Source organism: Drosophila albomicans, chromosome 3 (genome assembly GCF_009650485.2).
Source record: "Drosophila albomicans strain 15112-1751.03 chromosome 3, ASM965048v2, whole genome shotgun sequence".
Taxonomy (NCBI): domain Eukaryota; kingdom Metazoa; phylum Arthropoda; class Insecta; order Diptera; family Drosophilidae; genus Drosophila; species Drosophila albomicans.
Window position 1 is genome coordinate 28,318,840 of NC_047629.2, and position 21,437 is coordinate 28,340,276.

General features: G+C 37.0%; 1 protein-coding gene across 6 annotated transcripts in view; it reads left to right on the forward strand.

Annotated features, from left to right (window-relative positions):
* Nucleotides 1–3,201: 3,201 nt before the first annotated feature.
* The window catches only part of LOC117569031 (heparan sulfate 2-O-sulfotransferase pipe), a 41,862-nt gene continuing 23,626 nt past the window's right edge, over nt 3,202–21,437 (forward strand). The window contains exon 1 of one of the 6 annotated variants that reach the window (XM_052005336.1): nt 3,202–3,549. In XM_052005336.1, the coding sequence (XP_051861296.1) occupies nt 3,461–3,549 (89 nt within the window). In that variant the 5' untranslated portion in view covers nt 3,202–3,460. The remainder of the gene's footprint in view (nt 3,550–21,437) is intronic. The other 5 variants (XM_034250029.2, XM_052005337.1, XM_034250026.2 and 2 more) reach the window with 5 other exon arrangements.

Consider the following 21,437-nt stretch of genomic DNA (forward strand, 5'->3'; position numbering starts at 1 on the left):
GTGAACTTCATATAATTAAATTTGCTAAATTTTTATTTACTTAAAAGATTATGTTTTATCAAATATCCTTATAGTACTCAAAATACTTATTAAGTACTCTTCAACTCGTTACCTTTTGATTTTAGCATAAATTTGAATGGATCTGTTTTAATTTAAGTTAAACTTATTTTTATGACTATTATTTAGCAACAACTTTTTAGAAGTATTTGACAAACAATTCGACTTAGTTATTGATAACTCTAATGACACCCCTCGCCGCCTACGAAGTGCCTGTTGTTGAACTCACAAACCTGGACAAATATGCTCGCATACAAACGTACATACATAAATATTCGTATAGGTATTTGTATTTGCGCCTAGGGCCAATTGAAGTAATTTACAATTGAGTTGCCAGTTCAGCACAATTGCTGCTATGCCAGAAACAACAGCAACATGGCGAACAAAAACAACATCACCAGCAGCAACAACATCAGCAGCAGTCGCATCAACAAGAAAAACAACAACAAGGAGCGCGTAAAAACTTATGGCAGCTGATAAAATGACAAAGTGACCACGTGACCGCATGACAAACTGACAGAGTGACAGACTGACTGACTGACTGACTGAATGACTGTGTGACAGCGACAACTGGTCACTTGAGTTGCAATGTTTTCCGCTGGGCGAAAGGTGTGGCCCTGTCAAGCCATCCAGATGTGTGCAGAGTTTCCAGAGATCTTTTCAAGAAACGTCATCGAAACCATCATCAACATCATCATCATCATCAACAGCATCATCATTGTGATTGTGGTTTGTCGTCGGTTAAGTGGAAAATATGACAATTGAAATATATTTCTATTTATACCTGTTGTTGAACTATGCAATCCGATGACAACTTTGCGCATATTTATTTTTCTCTTTTTTTCGTTAACAATTTCACATTATTGATTTATGATTGCATATCACTTTCAATTGAAGCTGATGGCTTTGCCATGTTTATGTAATGTATTCACATCTTCACATCTCGCACTCTTTGATTCTTGTTCCGTGCTTAACATATATTAACAGCTGCCAATTGTTATTATTTCTCTTTTTAAACCCTTTTGGTTTTTTTATGTTTATTCAGTTTTAAGTATGTTTTTGTTGACCGCGGCAATTTTGGATTTTTTATCGAGAAATTTACATGAATTTTCAGCTTGTTGCAAAAAAGTATAAACATTCAATTTTTTGCTGCCCGACTAAACAATAAAATACAAAGCAAGAAAAAAAATCACTGAAAACTGAAAACCACGAGAAACATGTATGTATGCGGAAAATGTGTAAACGCATTACTTTGGGCCAACAGCCGTCAGACGCCAGTCCAAGTCCAAGTGCTGCACAGTGAGGTGAGAAAGTCTGTGTACTTGCTGGTGAGTGGGAAGTGTTAAGTGAAAGCAATCATAGAATTACAAATAAAAAGCTGTTCAAGTAGCTGGAAAAGTGAGGCTTATCCGAGAGCGGATTAAATGTCGTATTTATTCAATTAAAAAGTGAGAAAAGACAATTTGTTTTATTTGCAAGTTACACCTATTATTATAATTTTTTAGTTTACTTCTCTTACACACGATAGGAAAAGTTTTCCATTTGCCTACTACTTCTTTGAAATTATAATCTACATGAAATGTAGTTCTATTAATGAAATATAAATGTTTCCAGAGCTGTTTTTAATGGTCTTAGGTATTAATATTCTTTAAATTTGTTGTAATCACTCAAAATTGTTATATAATATTGATTGGAGAAAAAACTTATCTTTATGAAATACAAATATTTCTAACTATCAACATTCCAAAGCTATCTTTAAACGATACATATATGTAGGCTGACGAATTATCTTTTCTTAATTTTAAATTTTATTAACTATTTCTTCAAATATAAATACTTCAAAGGAACTTATAATGATTAGAAGCCAATCTTCTCTTCATGAATTACAAATATCTTTAGCTATTACCATTCGAAAAGCATCTTTAATAGTTAATTTTCTTTAATTTTTATAATAAACTATTCAATTTACAATTTCTTCAAATAAATATTTGAATATTAATATTTAATAATAATATTAAACCAATTTTCTCTTTATGAAATACAAATATTTCTGCCACTCACCGTTCTAGAAGTTTTTATAATCCTGATAAACTTATTGACTTGCTTTTATTTTCATATTTATTAATGATGTAATAATATTTAAAAACATATGTTCTCTTTATGGAATACAAATATTTCTAGCACTCACCGTTCCAGAAGTGTCTTTAATCGTTGTAAGGTCAATGAGCTTCATCAGCGGCAAGCGCGGGGCTATAAATGTAAACATAATTAATTTCCTCAGAATTTTGAGAGTCGAATCTAGCAAATTTTATACGAATTGGATTAGATGAATACGGGAATATGAAAGCAAGATTTGAAGCCAACGAATATTGCTAATAAATCGAGACACAAAGCCGGAAAGGTCAAGTTTAGACTTTGGATCGGGTCGAGATTGATGCAAACCTGTTCTTTGATGGTCTCTCAAAAGAAAGATGGATAACAAAAGAACTCGAAATAGCTTATGTAAGCAGCGATTTGATTATTAATGATGATGCTGAAGTTGTGGTACTTAATTCGAAAAACGACGAAGAGAAGCTGATAAATAAAGGAATATTTTTTTGGGAATAGTACGAACAGTTGCTCAAACAACATTTCACTCACACATCAATTGTTTGGTTGACGGGACGGTAAGAATAGTATCTGGCCAGTATTTGTGCAGTTGTGTTTTATTTTGGTTTTGTGTCTTATGCTACGTTGACAATTTGTTTAAATATTAGCGACCCAAATAAGAGCAGAAAGTGGAATTTGATGCCAACAGGCAGTAAAACATAGTGATAAAAACAAAGAACTACCGAACGAAGAAAGACATCAAACGGTGTACAGTGGCATCCACACTATTAGTCACGGTCAACACACAAGAGAGAAAGAGAGTGAGTAAGAGGGAGAGAAAGACAAGAGACCGGCCAAAGAGTTGGTTCCAATCGAATGAGAGCGCAAAAGAAAAAGGTAAAAGCAGCTGCTGGAAAAACAACAACAAACGGTAAACGTAACTAGCGCTTGGCGCAGACGCCGTCGCCGTCGCCAACAACAACAACAACAACGGCTACGACAACGGCAAAAGCCACAAAGCAAACGCGAGTCTCTGACTTCGTCTCGGAGCTGAGCGTTGAGCGTTGATCGTTGATCGTTTTGCTTTGGACTTGGCCAAAAAGGCGGCCAAGCACTCGCAGGAACATTCAGTTGTGCCGCGAACGTTGTGCGCTTCACACGTGCTTCCTCCTCTCCTCTCAGTCACTCAATCGTTGCAGTGCCGGGCAAAAGCTTACAGCATTCTCGAATAACTGTAAAAGAGAATTAGAAAAGCTGTCAAAGTTCATAGAAAAGATCCAAGTGTCATTCAGTGTTTTGTGAGTGGTTCTTTTTGATGTCTGTAAACACCGATCGATCCTACAAAATGAAATTGCGTGATGTGGAAAATGCCTTCAAGTACAGGCGCATACCGTATCCCAAGCGGTAAGTTGAAAAATAACAGTAAATTGAAGAAAGAATCAAATTATAATTTCTTTCTCCATCAATGAAATTAAAGATTTAAAGAAATGGAAGAAAGTGCCTAAAATTAGAAGGAAACTCAAAACATTTTCCTTCTTTTTTTTTATGTAGCACATTTTCAATCAAGAACCAACATTAAAATATTAAGATTTCTTTGCGAAAGTGCGATGCAGTTGTATTAAACAACTTATTAAAAAACCGGTCATAATAAAACGCATTGGAATCTGCGCACTGCATTTATTGAATCGGACTCGAAACGGATTCTAATTGCACTTGGCGTGAACTCAATTCTCGATTGAACAGCAGTTGTTAACTTTCGGTTTTCTCGACTGCTTCAGATGCCAACTTTGGCATCGGGCAAAAGTGAAACGTTTTGCTTGCTTTTTTTTTCTCTGACTTGAGGAGTGAGAAAAAAACATAATATAAAAACGCATTTCATGGTCAGCTGCTGTGGCAGCGGCTGCGGCTGCCGAGGCTGTTGCAGCTGGTGTCCAATCAGAATTCTCTCAACGTGCTCCAGTTTAAAATAATTTAAAGCCAACTCGCATTTTTATTTTATTTGCTTTGGTTTTTGGAGTCTTTTTTCAATTGTTCTGCTCGGCAGTCATATTTCATTTTGTGCAGCAATCTGAAATTGTTCAGCTACTGAGCAGCTTTGGGGCCAGTTTTTCAAATAAAAAAAAAACTGTTTGTTTTTTTGGTGCTTGGTGTTACCAAAACTATGTGCGGAGACAACAACAATGCGCGCCAAAGCCAAAAGAAAAACCTCCAAGTCTCATATTGAAACGCCACCTCAAGTATTTCAAGTAGCCCCCATTCTCCTTGACTTCCCCAAAAAAACAAAAACAAAAACGAAAACGAAACACAAACTTCTTTGTTGTCTCGATGTTTTTTTTTTTTTTTGGCTCTTTGATTCAGTTTTTGGTTAAGTTCTGGTTTGCCTTTTAAAGAGTTCGCAGCTCTCAGTTCGCTGACTGCCCGCTCATTAGTTGTTGGCCGGGCCATTAGCTAAGGTGTTTAGGCCAGGCCCGAACCAGGGGAGCGTTTTGCTGCGTTGTTTCGCGGCTGTGTTGCTGCCTCGCTGCGTCCGCTTATTGTGCAACTTGTGGCAGACCCAAAAGTGTTGCAATTGCGACCACATTAGATGTAAACTAATGATATACTGAGCACACACTTGTTATGGACTAATTGGTATTTAAAAAGGTGTTGATTGTTGTTTTTCGTCTGTCGGGGTGTGGGAATTTGTTAAGTTTGCTCTGTTGAACATTCATAGCACATGTTCAAATTACTCAAATGTGCAGAATCGAAATTAAATTAGAGCCACCTTAAATGGTTTTTTTTTTAATTTACCAAAAATGTTTGTTATTTACGCTCTTATTAATTATTCTTGTCTCGCACCTTTTGTTCAGGAAATAGCTTTAAATAATGATTTTTTTTTTTAATAATTGCTGTTATTTGTGCATTAATTGCATGCATTTATTAACACTCGAACGGAGTCTTGCATTAAATTTAAATCTCATTTGCAGAAATGTCACGCAACGTTTGTTTTGTTATTCAAAGTTCTCATTCAGTCAGTCGGTCAATCAATCGGTAAACAGTTTTCATCATTCGCAAGTGCCAATTTAATTGGCTATTCAATTTGACGAAAAAGACAAACTTTTGTTTGTGCCATAAAATTAAATAAACATTTGCAGAGCGGAAAATGCAAAATGTGGAAGCATAAAAAATATTTGTACATACAAATATAAAAGGAAGCAAGTACATAATTAAAGCAAAATCACAATCAACAATATTGATTTATGCTGCGGTTATTGTACTCTATTTACACAGTCCTTTGCACATATTAAATTCATTTTTGTTGTATTTTGAATTGATATTAATTAATTTAATTAATTGTTTCTGTGAGAAATCGCTTCGCTGCCTTATTAACAGACAAACACACAATACTGACGCTATGAGCGATGAGTGCTTCTTTAGTACTTATGCAAACAATTGTGCACAAAATTAACTAATTAATTAACTAGCAATTTCACATGGCACTGAAATATATACGAGTTTATTGTGTGATTTATGACACACAACATGAACAACAAATTTATGACACGTACTTATTTATGTGCACACATACAAATATATTTTAAAATAAAATGCACTTCAAATGCACGTAAGTTGCAGTTAACAGAGCGTGTTTTACAGCACTGTTAATTTTGTGCACGTTTTAGAAGTTTTTCAACACTCTAAGGTTTTGAAATTAGCTAAACCAATAAATTTATCAGCTTAGATTCGGTTTTGTATTGGCTTTTAAATATGTTTCAATTTATGACCATAAAATACGAAAATTACCTAAATAGGAACGATAATAAACTCAAATTGTATTTACCACTCAATACGTGCAGCTATTAATAGAAAAAATATACAACTTTTACTTGCATTTTCATTATCGACCAACGTCTTGTGACGTCACTGTATATTTAATTAGAACTTCTTCACTTGCACAGCACGACGCGACGCGAAGCGACGTGTGAACACACAGACAAGCAAAGTCAAATCACAGAGCTTACACAACAGCATAAATAATTTTTGTGTTGGTTTTTTTTTTAACTTCGGTATTCGCACTCATTTCGCCACCTCACTCTCTCATTCTCTCATGTTGTCTCGCGTTGTGTCAGTTTCTGCAGTTGATGGCTTCAACTGCTGTTGTTGTTGTTGTGGTTTCGTTTATTGTGCGTTGTTCTGCTTTGATCGACGCCGACTGCGACTGCGACTGTGACTGCTACTTCGATTGTGGTGTGCTGCTCACGCTGTTTGATGACAATTATGTGATTCGTTTGGCACATTTTCAATGAAAATCATTTGCAGCATTCGAAAGCTAATAATTACAGTTTCTTTGTGGATAGGTGCGTCAAGCTGGCAGGCAAACACACTTACAGTCAGACACGCAATTAATTCACTGTTAGCTTTCTGTTAGCTTAACGCTTGCAATGCATTGCAAGCTGCATGTGTGAGCGGAAGCTTTGCCTCTCGGCATGCGAGAACAAAGCGTAGCAGAAATTTCTACAGAGGGCGCGCATCAGAAATGTCTACAAAAAGCGCTTCTCTACTTTTTCACACATTTACACTTGTCTGCTAAGGCTGCTGAAAGAACTGAGAGCAGTTTTGCTCTCTCCCTCTCTCTGTCTGTTACCCGCATGCCACACGATCTTTTCACACGCAATTTTTTATTTTTATTTTTTGCAAGTGAAAGCCTAAAATTGTTTTTGCTCTTGGTATTTTGTACCCAGCAACCATCATAACAATTTATGACGACCGCAGCCGTTTAGCGCCTTTTGGTCACACAGTTTTCGAAAAATGACATAAATGCAGAGTACAACGATAAAGGCAGAGACAACTGACCGCCCACAGTCGCCAGAGTTGACTTGCCCCCAAACAATATTATTAATAATAAAAAGAGACAAGCTAAAAACCATCATCATGGAACAGTAACTAATCAACTTTCGTTTAGTTTTAGTTCAGCTCTAAAAACAACGCCCCCATGACAACCATGACCATATACTATATGCAGTATATAGTATTAGATAGATTATGCAAAAAGAGCGGTCAAAAGTCGCGCTGACAGCCAAATTTGCATTATCCCCCACTTCCATAGTCTAGGGTTCAGTTCGGGAACTAAGTTGAGTGTAGAGTGAGAATAAGTATCACAAAAAAAAAAAGGTAAAAACTGATTAACACAATCATGTGAAAAATGTGCAACACTAGAGTTTTGGCTAAAAATAACAAACAACGGCAAAAAGTGGAAATTAAGTGAATAGCTTTCACTTGATATACAAATACGGCCAAAGGAGGAGCCCCCCTCCCAACACCTGCGAGTGGGCGTGGCTGGTAATGCGTAACAACGATCCACACAGACTTAATAATGACGTTGATTAGTTTTTGTTTTTCCTTTTCCTTTTTTTTTGGTTGCTTTTATTGTTGATGAATTTTTTTGCGCCACACTCGTTGGCACTCAACTTGAAGGCAATTAAAAGCCATATCAAGCTCGTGAACTAGTTGCAACTTAAGTTCAATGAAACTTTTTTGCAAATATGTTTTAAGCAATTTTAACCCCATTGTATGGTAAGTGAAAGAGTCATTATAAAAATGTAGGGTAGTCACAAATAATTTGTATTATTTTTAAAATTATCATAAACAATCTTTTATTATAACTATAAAATCATCTATAAAAAATAAGTAGTAAAGTCAAAAGGTATTTTTATTATTTTAAAAATTATAATGAAAAGTTTTCTATAAAATTTTCCATTTTCTTGCCTATATTTCAAATCCAATTGAGAGTTTGTATTATTTTATACGTATCGCAAAATGCTGAGATTTGATCCATTTTTCATTTGCAACACAATTGTGTTTCCATAATCTTGTTCAACGCACATAATTCAATGTGAATTTTAGCAAGCGCTCTCAATGCTGTGTTTTAACATTGCTGAAATTTTGATTAACTTTTCCTTTGCAGTCTCTTTGATTTCGTATTTTGTCAAAGTGCCCCACTGTAAAGTAGGTCAGTCAGCTGGCAAAACGCTCCACTAACCCATCGTAAATAGACAATTTGCTGAATCGCTGACTCAGATGCAGAGGCAGCCCTGAAAGGGAAAAAAACACGCTAAAAGCCCACTTAGCATCACCGCCAAAATACTCGAGTGGCGAGCAAGCGAGATCCCAAAAGGGAATATTTCGTAAGCGTGGATGGCGAGAAGGTGGTAAACTGCATCCGAAATCTGAATACTGAAATATGCTAGGTGCTAATTGACGTTCAATTGAAGGCACCGCTAAAGTTGTGTAGCCGCCCTGTTGGCTTTCACTTCTTCACACCCAGCGACGACAACTTCTGCAATGTTTCTCTAATGGCAAAAAAAAGGAAAAAAAAAACAAACCACCCACGCACCCAGGCAAGATTTTGGAGATGGTTTCTATGCGCTTTGGTAACCCGAGCATGTTTCAGTCTCTGGGGCCCATAAAAAATTCTGTGCGCTAAGTAGCTGGCGCCCATAAATCTGCGCCGTGTGCTGTTGTTAAGGTGATTTACATACTTCCAAGAGTCGCTCTTGTGCTTCTCTATCTCCTCTCTGTTCCCGTCTCTATGCTGCAGAGTGTAACTCACTTTCGCTGGGGAAGTTTACTCGTCTGCGAAGCGCAAAAAAAATTAAATTGAAATTTGTTGCCGCTGCTGCTACTGCAAACTTAAAAAAACAGACAAACAATTTTTATAGCTTTTGCATGCATATTTGATCAAAAACAATCAGATTTTATGCAGCAGCCACAACAGCGTACAAACAGCAGCAAAATGTTTGAAAAAAATCAAAATAAATTTGTATAGTCCAACTGTATGTGTGTGTGTGTGTTGCATAAAGTTTGTTGGTTTTCCATTTAACGTATACAAATTGAAATAGGCGAAAGAAAATATCGAGGATGGCAGTATTCCCAAACAAAACTCTAATGAAAGGTGTTGATGGCTTGACTAGAAAGTCAACAATCATTAGAGTTGTACGCATGCTGTTTATTTGGTCGAGAAATGAAGATTAATGGGGCAGTTTCCAACAAGAGTACAAATTGATTATTATAACCAGCTCATCATGCAAACGAGCATAACGAGTGAGAGTACCATAACACAATCCAACTTTAATGATACTATAACACATGGAACACACACTTCAGCATCAAATTTAAGCTTTAATGAAACACATAATGAGATTTCCAGCCGATCGATCGCTCGTTTAATGTACATACTTTATGTAGTAATCCGATCTACCTGGCTACGTTGTATGTACAAACATTACCATATTATGGGTATAAAGCTTCATTAGAATAGCTTTAAAACTGAAAGGGAAAAGGCGTTAAAAAATATAAACTCCCATTTATATTTGTAATGCATATTTAACTACATTTTATTTATTTTTTTGATTGTTTGTTTTACATTCATCCCCATTTTTTTGTGTTTTTGAATTATTTTGCGAATTTGATTTTATTGTCTATTTATTTGGTTATTAAATATCTGCATAAACTGCATAAACTTATTTAATCCATGTACAAACACAATGCGAAATTTTAATGGCAAATTAGATGAATGCAAATTGATTTCGAAAAGAAAGTACGCATACGCCGCGTATCCCTAATGAGAGATTTAGTAATCAAATTTAATGTGCTGAAGAGCTCATTAATATCACACTAGATGTGAATATGTTTTGAGTTATTTGTATTTTTTGTTATCTCGCATGTTGTGAAAGGCGACTTCATGACAAATGGCAAAATCAAAAATTGATTTTAATGATGCAGCCTCCGCCCCGGTTGAGTTTGTTGCACGGATACGCCGAAAATTGAACAAACATGTTCGGAAATCATAAATCTTTTGAAGCTTTTGCTATCGATTCGTCGTCTTTCTGGGCCACTCAATATGTTGCCAGCCACGTGCTGTGCGGCCAAATCTCTCTCATTTTCCCAGACATATTAGAGGCATCACTTTGGCATCAGCTGCAGCAGCTCAAACTTAGTTTATGTACTTCACGATTGATTTTCGGTCAAACTCAAAAGAGTGTCTGTCAGCTGCTGCCGCATTTAGCCAATAGCCTTAGCCACCCGCTGCTGAGTAGCTCAACGAAGAAGAAGTTGCAAGCAGTAGATAGAGCTGGAGCTGGAGCTGGAGCTGATGATGTGCAGCTGCACAGGTGACCCCCACGAGAAAGAAAAACATGAAACCAATCGCGAGACAGAGTACAAAGCACCTTTCACTAAATTAAACAAAAATCAATAATGAATACACTGCAAATGCTTTGCCTTTATTTATGGCCTTATGATGACTTTATAGCAATTGAAATGGTGTCTGTGTGCCTCTGGATTACATTTAAGTTAAGCAAACGCTTAAGATTGCTCAACTTCCTGGACAATTCAAATGGAAACAGGTCTTCTTATGGCAAATCTTTCCAAACTCACTTTTAAGCCGCACTTGTCCTGAATTTCAAATGCGAAAAGAAGCTTCAACTTGTTTTTAATTATGATGAGTATTCCACTTCTTTTTTATTTGTCTATTTCGCAATCTTCAGGATTAAGCCAAATACCCTTAAGAAACTTCCTTTTTGATGATACGACTTTCACAAATGCTAGACTATTAATCGGAAGTACGAATGAAAATTAATTAATTTTGATGTATTTAATTGAAAATTTGTTAATTAGCTTTTATAAGATTATAAAATTCACAATGCATGCAAACAATCAAGTATTTGTTTTCGCTTTTTTTTTTGTTTTATTTTTTTTGCAACATTGTTTTATTTGCTGTTGAGGCCAATCCTCTGGCAATTATACACGCCAACAGACAAAAATGCAGTTTAAATTTTAATTACATCTAGCGTAAAAAGTCGCATCTGGACGTGTCTCTGGACCTGGCCTAGACGCCGTCTCCGTCGCCGGCCCTCCGCTGCGGTTTAGTCGCCGCCGTCACCGCCAAAGCCAAGAAACAACTGTCGGAGCACATGACTTCGACGTGGTCATTACGTCATGGACCAGCCTCTGCCACACTGAGTACGAGAAGTACGACAACCAAAAACCAAAAAGAAAACAAAAAAAAAAAAAAATAGTTGTAACCATGCACAGAAACCGCATATTTGTCGTGAGCATTTTGTTACAATTTCAATTTGTTGCTCCAAGACTTGTCTTGCATTTTTGTATGTGGGGTCGTTTGGGGTCCCACTTATGCCTCCCCTCTCCCCTCATCACTCTTCTTTCCCACTACATGGCTATGTTTAGGCGGAGTCTGTTGCTTTTTTGGTGTTGCTGCTGTCGGCATTGGCTTAGCTCCATTCGGCAGCAGCTACTTGGCTTTGTTTTGGTTTTGCTTTACTTTTCGAAAGTGCATTTGGTTCGGTCTTGGCCAATATTTTCCAACAACAAGCACATAATGGCCAAAACCTGAACTGGTTTATTGCAGTTTTTAGATTCTTTTTTTTTTGTTTTTAGAGCACGCTGGAAGCCATATATGGTCTTTTTAGCTGACGATCGCAGCGAACTGGAGCCGCTGCATGAGTTTACCTCAAGTGCAAAGCGATTGCAGTTTGCTGCTGAGGAAGTTGAAAGCAATCCGAAATGGATCACTAATTAGAAGGCAAATCAAAGAGATTGACTGACAGTCATGACAAATAATCTGAATGTTCCATGGAAAAGTCAAGGATTTAAATAGACATTTAATTCTAAGAAATCTGTTAGAAATCGTACTGTGATCTAGATTATTCTATAATCAATACAGCTTCTATTTATAATACTTATTCACTTATATTCATTGGAGAAAATGCAATCTACAACAAACTTTTCTTTACTAAATGCTTTATTCTAAATTCTGCAAGCTAAATTTCCCTCTTATAATCTTATACCTATAATCAACTACCAGTATCAACAAGGCTGATAATCTACCTAATTTAGTTGACTTTCTTTCATAGTTTAAATATAATTAATTCCATTATTTTATTAAACTCCTTGCAATGCTTTTAGAACAGGTTTCCTGGAAAGTGCAACAACTGCAGCACGATTTGAAGCGTCGTTTTCCCTTGCACATAACATCTGCTTATTAGAGTTTTCCAAGAAAATTGATAAATCACTCTGATTGCAGCCAAGAAAATCACCTGTTTGTATAGCTTGCAACTTCCGGCAGTTTTGCTCTAAGCATAAAAAGCCCACGCGCTGCAATACAATTAGAAATGCTGGAGGCAGTAACAACAACAGCTTGAGGCAAGTCTCTTGGGTGTGTTTTTCTCCCATTCTCTCTTTCTGCCTCTCTGTGATATTACGACTTTCACGTGACAGAATAAACGGCGCTTATTTGTAGTTAAGTTTTAGCATAATAGCATAAAAAAAAGCCTGAGCTGCGAGCCAAACTGAAACTTGCCATTCAAATTGGTGTCAACCAGTCAACTGGACGCCAAAGAAAGTGGCGCCAGCATCCAAGCTAACAGCAGTGGCAGCCGCGGTAGCTGTTGCAGTTGCAGCAAACTCAGCAGTAGACTTTGTCCCAGGTTCAGGCTTTAAAGTAGGTCGACAGCGTCATCGTCTGCAGCGTTTGCAACTCGTTTTACCGGCAATTGCCCCGCAACAAACACACACACAGAGAGAAAAACAACTTAAAAAACTTGCACATAAAAATATCAAACAGAATGCATCCCGAGGGAGTTGCTCTTCCAGTTGCTCCCACCTCCACCCTCGCTTTCCCCCTCCCCTTTAATAACGACAAGTCAAAGTTGCATTAAAATTAAGTTGTATTTGCATTGCTCCTAAAACTCACATGCTTTCAATTTTACGCCAATAGCTGGGGAAATTAATTAAGCAATTTCCCTCACAGGTTTTTCCTTTTTCTCCTCGCATGTGTGCACATCCAGTCAGGCTAATTTCCAGGGGGACAAATAAGAGCTGTCACAGAGAGAGAGAAAGAGAGGAATAAATATAGAGAAAGAAGTAGAGAAGGAGGCAGGGGATGGCGAAAGTTAGTCAAAACGATGCAGATATTTTTGAAAATAAATTGCTTTCAAACAATATTTTGCGCAAATCAGAAATTTCTTTGTCAAATTGTTATGTTATATTTCAACCATTTCTTGTTTAATTACTAAATCTTTTTTATTTTATATTCATTTTGAACCATTTTCTGAATAACAACGGGAAATATGATTTTGCGTATGCGTAATATTTTAAAGTTATTTATATTTTATATTGTTCTCATGAAAAACTTTATATAAATTTAAAAATTTTTATTTAACAATTTCGTTTTTAAATTTAAAAATATATTCAATACAATAAATGTGAACCTTGCGTATGCGTAATATTTATAAGTTCTCTTAATAAACGTATACGTATTATTTGTCATATTGTCTTAATACGTAATATTTGCGAAATTGTCTTAATTTCTTACACTGATTGTCTGAAAAAAGAAAATTAAAATAAAATCAAATTGGACTGTTTTTTGAATAAATACTAAATATTTGACTTTAATTCAAAATTGGAAATATTTTATATTCAGCTTGCTTTAAGTTCTTGGTGAATATTTAAAATTATGTTAAGTTTTAAAGAGTTTCTTTGAATAACAAGAACCAATTTGCATTTCCTTGCTGCTTCTGGCTGCGCTCAAGCTCAGTTTACGTTTTAGGGCCGCATTTCGTACCTGAACTAAATTGATAATAACAACGATGCATTTGCTTATCATTGCCACACCACCAGCGCAACCTGCAACCCACTTGTATGGAGATTACCTCTTCCTCTTTCCCTGTCTTGTTGCATCATTGCTGGGCGAATCATGCAGGCGTTAAATGAGAAGCGTTTGACAATCTTGTTGTTGCTGTTGTTGCCGCTGTTGCTGGCGGAGCAGAGCAGAGATCAGAAATTAGTGTGCCAAGTTGCATGTCAGCACCCTTGCCACCTGACACGCCCTTAACCCAACCGCACACATACATGGGAAAAGGGATAGAGAGAGGGAGAGAGAGAGAGGAAGCAAGGAGAAGTGAGAGAGATGGCAAGCAAAAATTAATTGCAATGCCGCAAATGACAGCGTCAAGTAGTAAAAGTAAGCAGAAGACAACTAGAACTGAGACTGTGGATTGAGAGTGCAACTAGAGCTTGGAGTTGGGGAAGGTGGAAGTGGGGGATGTGGCACGTACGCTACTTGCAACAAGGATGAGCTCGTTAAAGGAAGCGACAATAACAACAGCAACAACGTCGAGCTTGTTGTCGAGTGCGTAAATTTTTCGCCTCAATTGTTGTTGTTGTCGGTTGTTCTTGGTGCTGGATTTGTTGCTGCTGTTGTTGGCACAAAATGTTATTAACATTCGCTGCAAGCAGCACGTGCGATGCCAAGTCAAAAAGTGGGCGTTCCCCAGCCCCTCAGCAACCAGCGCTTTTTTGTCTTCAGCATCTTCTTCGACTCCCGTCTGGCTGCTGTTGCTGCAACATATTGTGGCAGGAAAACGCGTAAAAGTTTGGAGTAAATTGCAGCACGGCAACAGCAAATGGCAAAGTCGTCGTCAGGCGACCACGCGACACATCCGCAGTCGCAGTCGCAGTCGCAGCCGCATTCGCAATCCGAATATAGCTCAGGAGCAATTTCAGCCAAACTAAACTCAACTCAACTCAAGAGCTGGCAACCACAGAGCAGAGCAGCAACCACTGCTGTAGTGGCTGCCTACTTAGGTAAATTTTACTGCCCAGTGCGGTGGGCGTGGCACGAAACATGAAGTGCGAATCCGATTTGCAGTTCCATTGCCATGGCTGCATGTTGTTGACAACTTAAAGTATAAACTGAACAAGCAGAGACACAGCCAACAAAATAGTTGTACAATCAATAGCAGCAACAAGAAGTGTGCAAAGTGTAGTAAAAAGACAGCTTACGATATGGAAGAAAATTAGAATGAAGTTGGAAGATACCAGCTTTAGATTTTTGTATGAAGTAAAGATTAATATTTTGTTCATAAACTAAGTTTCGAAATGTAGATAAGTTTTTTAAGAACGGAAGTAATAAAGTCTTGCTAAGTAATATATTAATATTTGTCGATTTGGTGCAATGAAAACTATTTGCTTAGATACTTAAAAAAAGTTAACGCAACCTTCAATTTCTCGTTGATAATAAGAAAACTTTTAATAGATTAGAAAACGAAAAATTAAAATTAGTCATTTAATTTTTTTTCATTGGTATTTTTTTATTACTTTAACATGCTCTGTCTGCTTTCATTATTTATTATTATTATTGTTATTTTCTGCTTTAAACATATTGATTTCCTTCAGCCTCAGATCAAAGTATTGCTTTATATTCTTTATTATTTCACAGTGTGTGAAAACTGATCTCAACTTTGCTTTTTGAGCATTTTGACAAGCAAAACCAACACGTTAATTTCGCTCAGTGTAAGGTTTATAGTGTGTTATTCCGTTAGCCTTCGCACAAGAATGTCAAAAAGGCCAGAATCGCTAATTGTTAACAAGCTGGCAAATAGTTTAGCAAATGTTTCGAACGATTTCAAATGAGCACTTTACACATACATATTTACCCACTAACACACACACTCACATCGTAAACAATCCGTTTGATTTATGACAACGTTATGAAAATTGTTAATTGCGACTATTAAGAGACGAGGCGACGCGTCGCGTTGTTGCGGTGGCCAAATCAAGTTCTGTCCCTCATAATTGACGCGAAAAGTCGAAAAACAAATGACAATTAGAGTGTGTTAATCGCTGACAACAAGCTGCGAGGGGCATGCGAGGGGTGCTCGTAACATTTGCACGCTGCATGCACAGCGACACCTACGAACAACAATTCGAGTAGGAGGAGGAGGAGAAGGAGGAGGAAAAAGTAAGGCAGCAGCGCCTAATGAATCTGCAGTTAAACATTTTGACACAAGTTGTTTCCCCCTTTTTTGTGGCACTTGTTGTGCTTCTTGTTGTGAGTGTGTGTGTACTTAGGACTTTATGGAGCACCGCATCTAGCCTAACCACATAGATTTTACAACTTAATTACTTGGGCCAAATGAAGCTCGACTATTCTCACGTTTTCACATGGTCATAAAGTGCGGAAAATGGAAAATGGGTTAAGCTACACGCAAAATTCAAATGATGCACCCAAAAAAAAAAGAAACCAAAAAACTTGCCACACATGCGCCAAGTGTCACGTCACATCACGTGGGCTGTTGTGTGTGGCAGGTAACCTGTAACTGTTAACCAGCAACCGGCAACTAGTAACTAGTAACCAGTAAGCAGTAACGAATAGCAGTAACAGTCAGCTGGTAGCAGGTAACCAGTTACCAAAGTAACGAGCTAGTTACGGCTTCCCAATTACGGCAATAGGATTAAAGTTAACATACATTATTGTGTTGATTTTTAATTTATGTTAGTAGCGTATGGGAAAGTGATCAAATGGGAAATACCCTACAAAGTGAGAAGCAGTTAAGCTAATAATAATAATAATACGCAAAACTAAACTCACAACTATAAACATATTTCATATACTTTATTTAGCTTTAATTTGCTTTTATTATGTGTATTAAATGCGCAAAATTTGCGTGATTTATTTATCCAAATGGTCTAATGAATACTAATTTTGCAAGCAAATATCATTTGTTAGAAATATTGTGTTCATTTTAATATTTTTTGCATTTAATTTAAACATCTCTTCGATGTAAACCAAAACCATTTATTTAGGATAAACAACCAACAAGAAAGTAGCCAGTAAAAAAATTGCCAACTGTCGAATAAGTTTCCGGGTGTGTCGAAATGTCAAACTATCGAAAAAAAAGTAGATGAAACTGAAATCCATGGCATTCAAATCATGTTGGCATGAGTTACTTTCATTCATTGCAGAAAGCCAAACAGATGAACGAATTGTCTTTGACAGTTTGTTGGCAGTGCTAATGACGATGACGTTGATGGCGATGGCGATGCCAATGATGATAATGATGATGTTTCTAGTGCTACGACTAATGATTGTGTTGCCCAGATTGACACTTTTATTCAATGACCATGACTGTGACTTTGACTGCGAATGCGACTGTGATTGTGATTGAGAGTGTGAATATGGGCGGAGGAGAAGCTGCAGCTTGATTCGTGAATCGAAAGCAGCAAGAAAAAACAATTTGTCGCTAATCTCGAACGGAGGAGTTGCATGCAACGGGCCGCTGCACACAGCGCAAAGAGCGCGCGCGTTGCACGTTCCTTCTTCCGAGACAATTTGCGAACTGAAAGTTGCAAAATGAAAAACCAAAAAAAAAAAGTAAGACTAAAAACCGCACCGATTGATCGATATCGACGAAGACTTTCCCAAATGGAAAATCAGGGAGTGGTGAGGGGGAAAAACGAGCATGCAGACAGCACATTACGATAGTAGACGGGCGAGTGGCGCTTTTATGAGATCACGTTCTATTGGATACGTGAAATATCTGAACGAGCATCGGATGGATATGCAACTGTCATGCCATGTACTACAAGACAGAGGCGTCAGAGCGAGAGTGATGGAGCCAGAAAGAGAGAGGGAGAGAAGAGAGTGAGAGAGAGAGTGGGACAACACGCTTGACTAACTAGCTGGCACGTTCAACTTGGACCAAGTGCGTGTTTAACGCTACTTTGGTTAACAGCAACAACATCGAGTACAAACCACGGTCAGACAACTGTTATACTAGAGGCGTTAAGAGCACGGGATGCGGTTGCTGCAGAGAGATGTCTACAACGAAGGCTGCGCCGTGTCCAAAGTTTGTGAGCAAGTATAAAATAATTGCAATAGCAAACAACGCAAATCGCAGTGATTAGCCATTATGTTTTTTGATTGTTTTTTCGGTTTGTTTTACGCTTCAACGCCAAAGTCATTAATTTTTCGTCTGATTATTGCCATCTAGTAGAAGTAGCAAAGGCAATGCAGATGATGATTATGATTATTATAACTCTAGAGCATGCTGCACATTAATCTAATAATTCGAGCAATTAATTTGCTAGAGCAAGGTGACTATAACATCTGCTAGAAGGTGAAGCCACAATCGTGGGAATGCGATCGACGGAAGAAATGGAAAAGAAATCAATGGCAATTCAAAAGAAAGAGAAAATGAAGAAAACATAAGGAATAATACGAGTTCAAACTCTCAGAAGAGAATGTACAATAAACAGAAACAACAAAAAGGAAAAGTCATGCATTTTCCAATTATAAAAATATAACAACTATCAGATCAATTCGATGCAGTCAATAACTGAACTTTCCGATTATTATATCTATTCGATGGAGCGCTTAGTGAGCTATCTAAAAGCGAGCATCGAATGGAAGTTTTTAAGAAATAAATCCTACAGCACTTTTCAATGCAACTAACTAACTTTTAAGTACTTGATACCTGATTTTGAATAGGGCAGAGTAATCATGGGCCTGGTTTCAGGTGTCTCGTGTCTGTGGGCTAAGCCCACAATCAACGCAAACAATTCCCAAAATGCGATTTGGGCAAGTTTCTGTGCCACGACTTCCAATTAAACAATTAACTTGGATCTGATAGCTTGGCAATGACGCAGCTTCGAGTACTCGCAGCCGTATTCGTAGTTTTACTCTTACTCAACCTTTTAACGGGTAGTAGAAGAACAGCAACAACAAGTTCTGAGCTGAAAACTAGGCCAATTGTAATTAAAACGATCTACGTGCTCCACTCGATACACTTCAAGTTGACCGAGTTCGCCACAAAGTGCGTAGGAAACCGGTAAAAGGCATCTTAGAGAATTGTCCAAGTCTCCAAGCAGATACCTGCACCATGAGTTGAGGTACGGGTATAACTAATACTCATAGTCGGGATTGATTGAATCATTTGAGTAATTGAATTGAATCTCTGGTAGCTGCGTGACGCCACGAAAAACGAATGAATCAAAAATACATAAAAAATATGAAAATATGAAAAGAGAGTATAAATAATAATAACGATAATAATAATAATAATAGGGTAATGCTTATTTTGATTAGAAAGTTGTATAATCTTTGAGAGCAACGATTCGAGGCATGTGAATTTTTTACGCAATTGTTTTTTGGGTTTGTTTTGGTTTTTACTTTTCTCGTTGCTGTTGTTGTTGTAATTTTTTTTTATTTTGCACGAGGTTACCCGTTAGTTAGTTATTGTATAAGTAGCTACTACGAATGACAATGACAATTTCAACTACAAGCACAACAATTTTATGCTACATGAAGACGGGAGAGTGCTTGGCATATGATTTAATTGAAGTCTGCAAAAAAAAACAAAAAACAAAACAAAAGCAAAATTAAGCAAACGAAAACAAGAGGCCTGAGATTTGGTTGAGAGACTGTAAATTGGAACCGAAAAACTAAAAACTAAACTAAAAACCAGCATCGAGTGCAGCAAACCAAAAGCTGACAAACTGAGAAAATGCGCAACTGTAAATTGTGTTGATTTTAATTTATAAAAGGTTGTTGTGGCATATTTGAACTACATTTTCGCTATTTATTTTAATAACAAACTGCTGACGACATTTAAAAACGCATCAAAATAGAGTGAAAAGGCAAACCCGAAGCAGAAGAAACAAATAACTAAAATAAATATAATACAATTACTGTCACAAAGTAATTGTCATAAATGTTGAGAGTTAAAGAAATACCATTAAAAATAAACACACAAAACGAAGGGAAAATTGCCAAAAATAGCTGCAGTAGTCCATTGTTGTTGACCCATTCCTCTCTCTCTCTTCCCCCTCGAATTATCCCTCTTGCCATTTGGCTAAGTGAATAGTGAATTTGATGTACTTAAGATACAGCTTCAGTGGCTCTGAATTTGTGCTTCAGTCTGCTCATGCAATGGTAATTTAACTGACCTTTGCCCTTAGTACTGCTCATTTATGCCCTGTGCCCTTCTCAGTTGTTCTCATGCTTTGCAATCGCAATTCATTTGTTTTTTTTTTTTGGGTTTTTTCCATTCAAATACTTATTTTAATGGCTGCTTTCTATGCGCAAATAGTTCTTGAAGGGCAGCAATTACTCACAAAAAACCACGAGTAAGTTTTAAGTACAGAAAAATTGTATACCAAACATCATCTTTTTACTTTACTTTTCTCTAAATTTAAGTGCAATTATTATGTGAAAGAAATACGATTTTCATTCTTATGCTAATATCTTATGTTATGACCCAGCAAAAGATCACTAACGATGCTTGAAAAGCTTTATTTTTTTTATTCACAATCCTTACACAAATTGTTTTTAAACATTTGTATTTATAATATATTGGTAGAGTAAATTATTCTGATATTTCTTTATTTTTCACGAGCACTTGTATTTATTAGTGCGAGTACAAAAGTAATTTATATTTATTTTTAAAAGCAACTTAATTCATAATATGAAATGATTTTCATTTTTGGGTTTGTTTCAATAGCTCAAGTTAAGACCTATCAAAAATGAGATTTCCATATAAACAGGTTGTAAACATAACATTAAATTAATTCAAATAAGCGTTAAGTAATTCTTTTTATAATTCTTCATTAAAATTGTGATCTTTTATTTGTTTAGGATATCGTAAAAGCTAATAGCCATATGCTTTTAGTTATTTTTAGCGTAAATGCCTTTCCTATACATAAATCCAACCGAAGTCAGTTCCTTTCACAGCTTGCACAACCATGTGTAGGCTTCATTAAACTGACTTCTGTTGACAATTCGAAATACTTAATGAAAAAAGCCATAATTACATGAAGTCAAGCGAGAGCGAACCAACGGACAACAGTGCGAAAAATGAATGCCGCAAAGTTTATTGAACCTTTTGTGCTGCCGCTGCTGCTGATGCTGAACACAAATGTAAATTATATTATTTTGCGCATATCAAATAAGCCGCATCATCCTCTGACCTGGGGGCCAAAAACTAGTTATGAAAAGCCAACGGCACCGACATCGCCATCGACGGCGACTTTGCTATCACCATCGACGGACATCAGTGATTATGTCATGGCCAAAGCAGTTCTAACCGCCTTCAGTATCTATAATGTTAATGACCAAAAAGAATCGTTTGCCAAAGTCAGGGCCATGGAAAATCTGTGTGCATATACTCGAATATTCATAATTCTATGTCGTGTCTTTTGCCGAGTTCTTTCAACCGTTGTTCCAAAATGCTGAAGCCCCACTCGAACGCTGCCCGCGGGCCAATAAATTTACCTATCAGCCAAGCTAAGCTAGGCTGGTGCGAAGAAGTCAAGTCAGGCCGGGTTCAAACACCTTTCGAAACTTGTCTAATGAGTTCGAGTATTTATTTATTGATTGCTTCAAGCAGCACAGCTGAAGCGCGCACAGTGAGTCCAAATAGTTTCGCCACACGCTGCGTGCGTCTGCCAAGATTGCG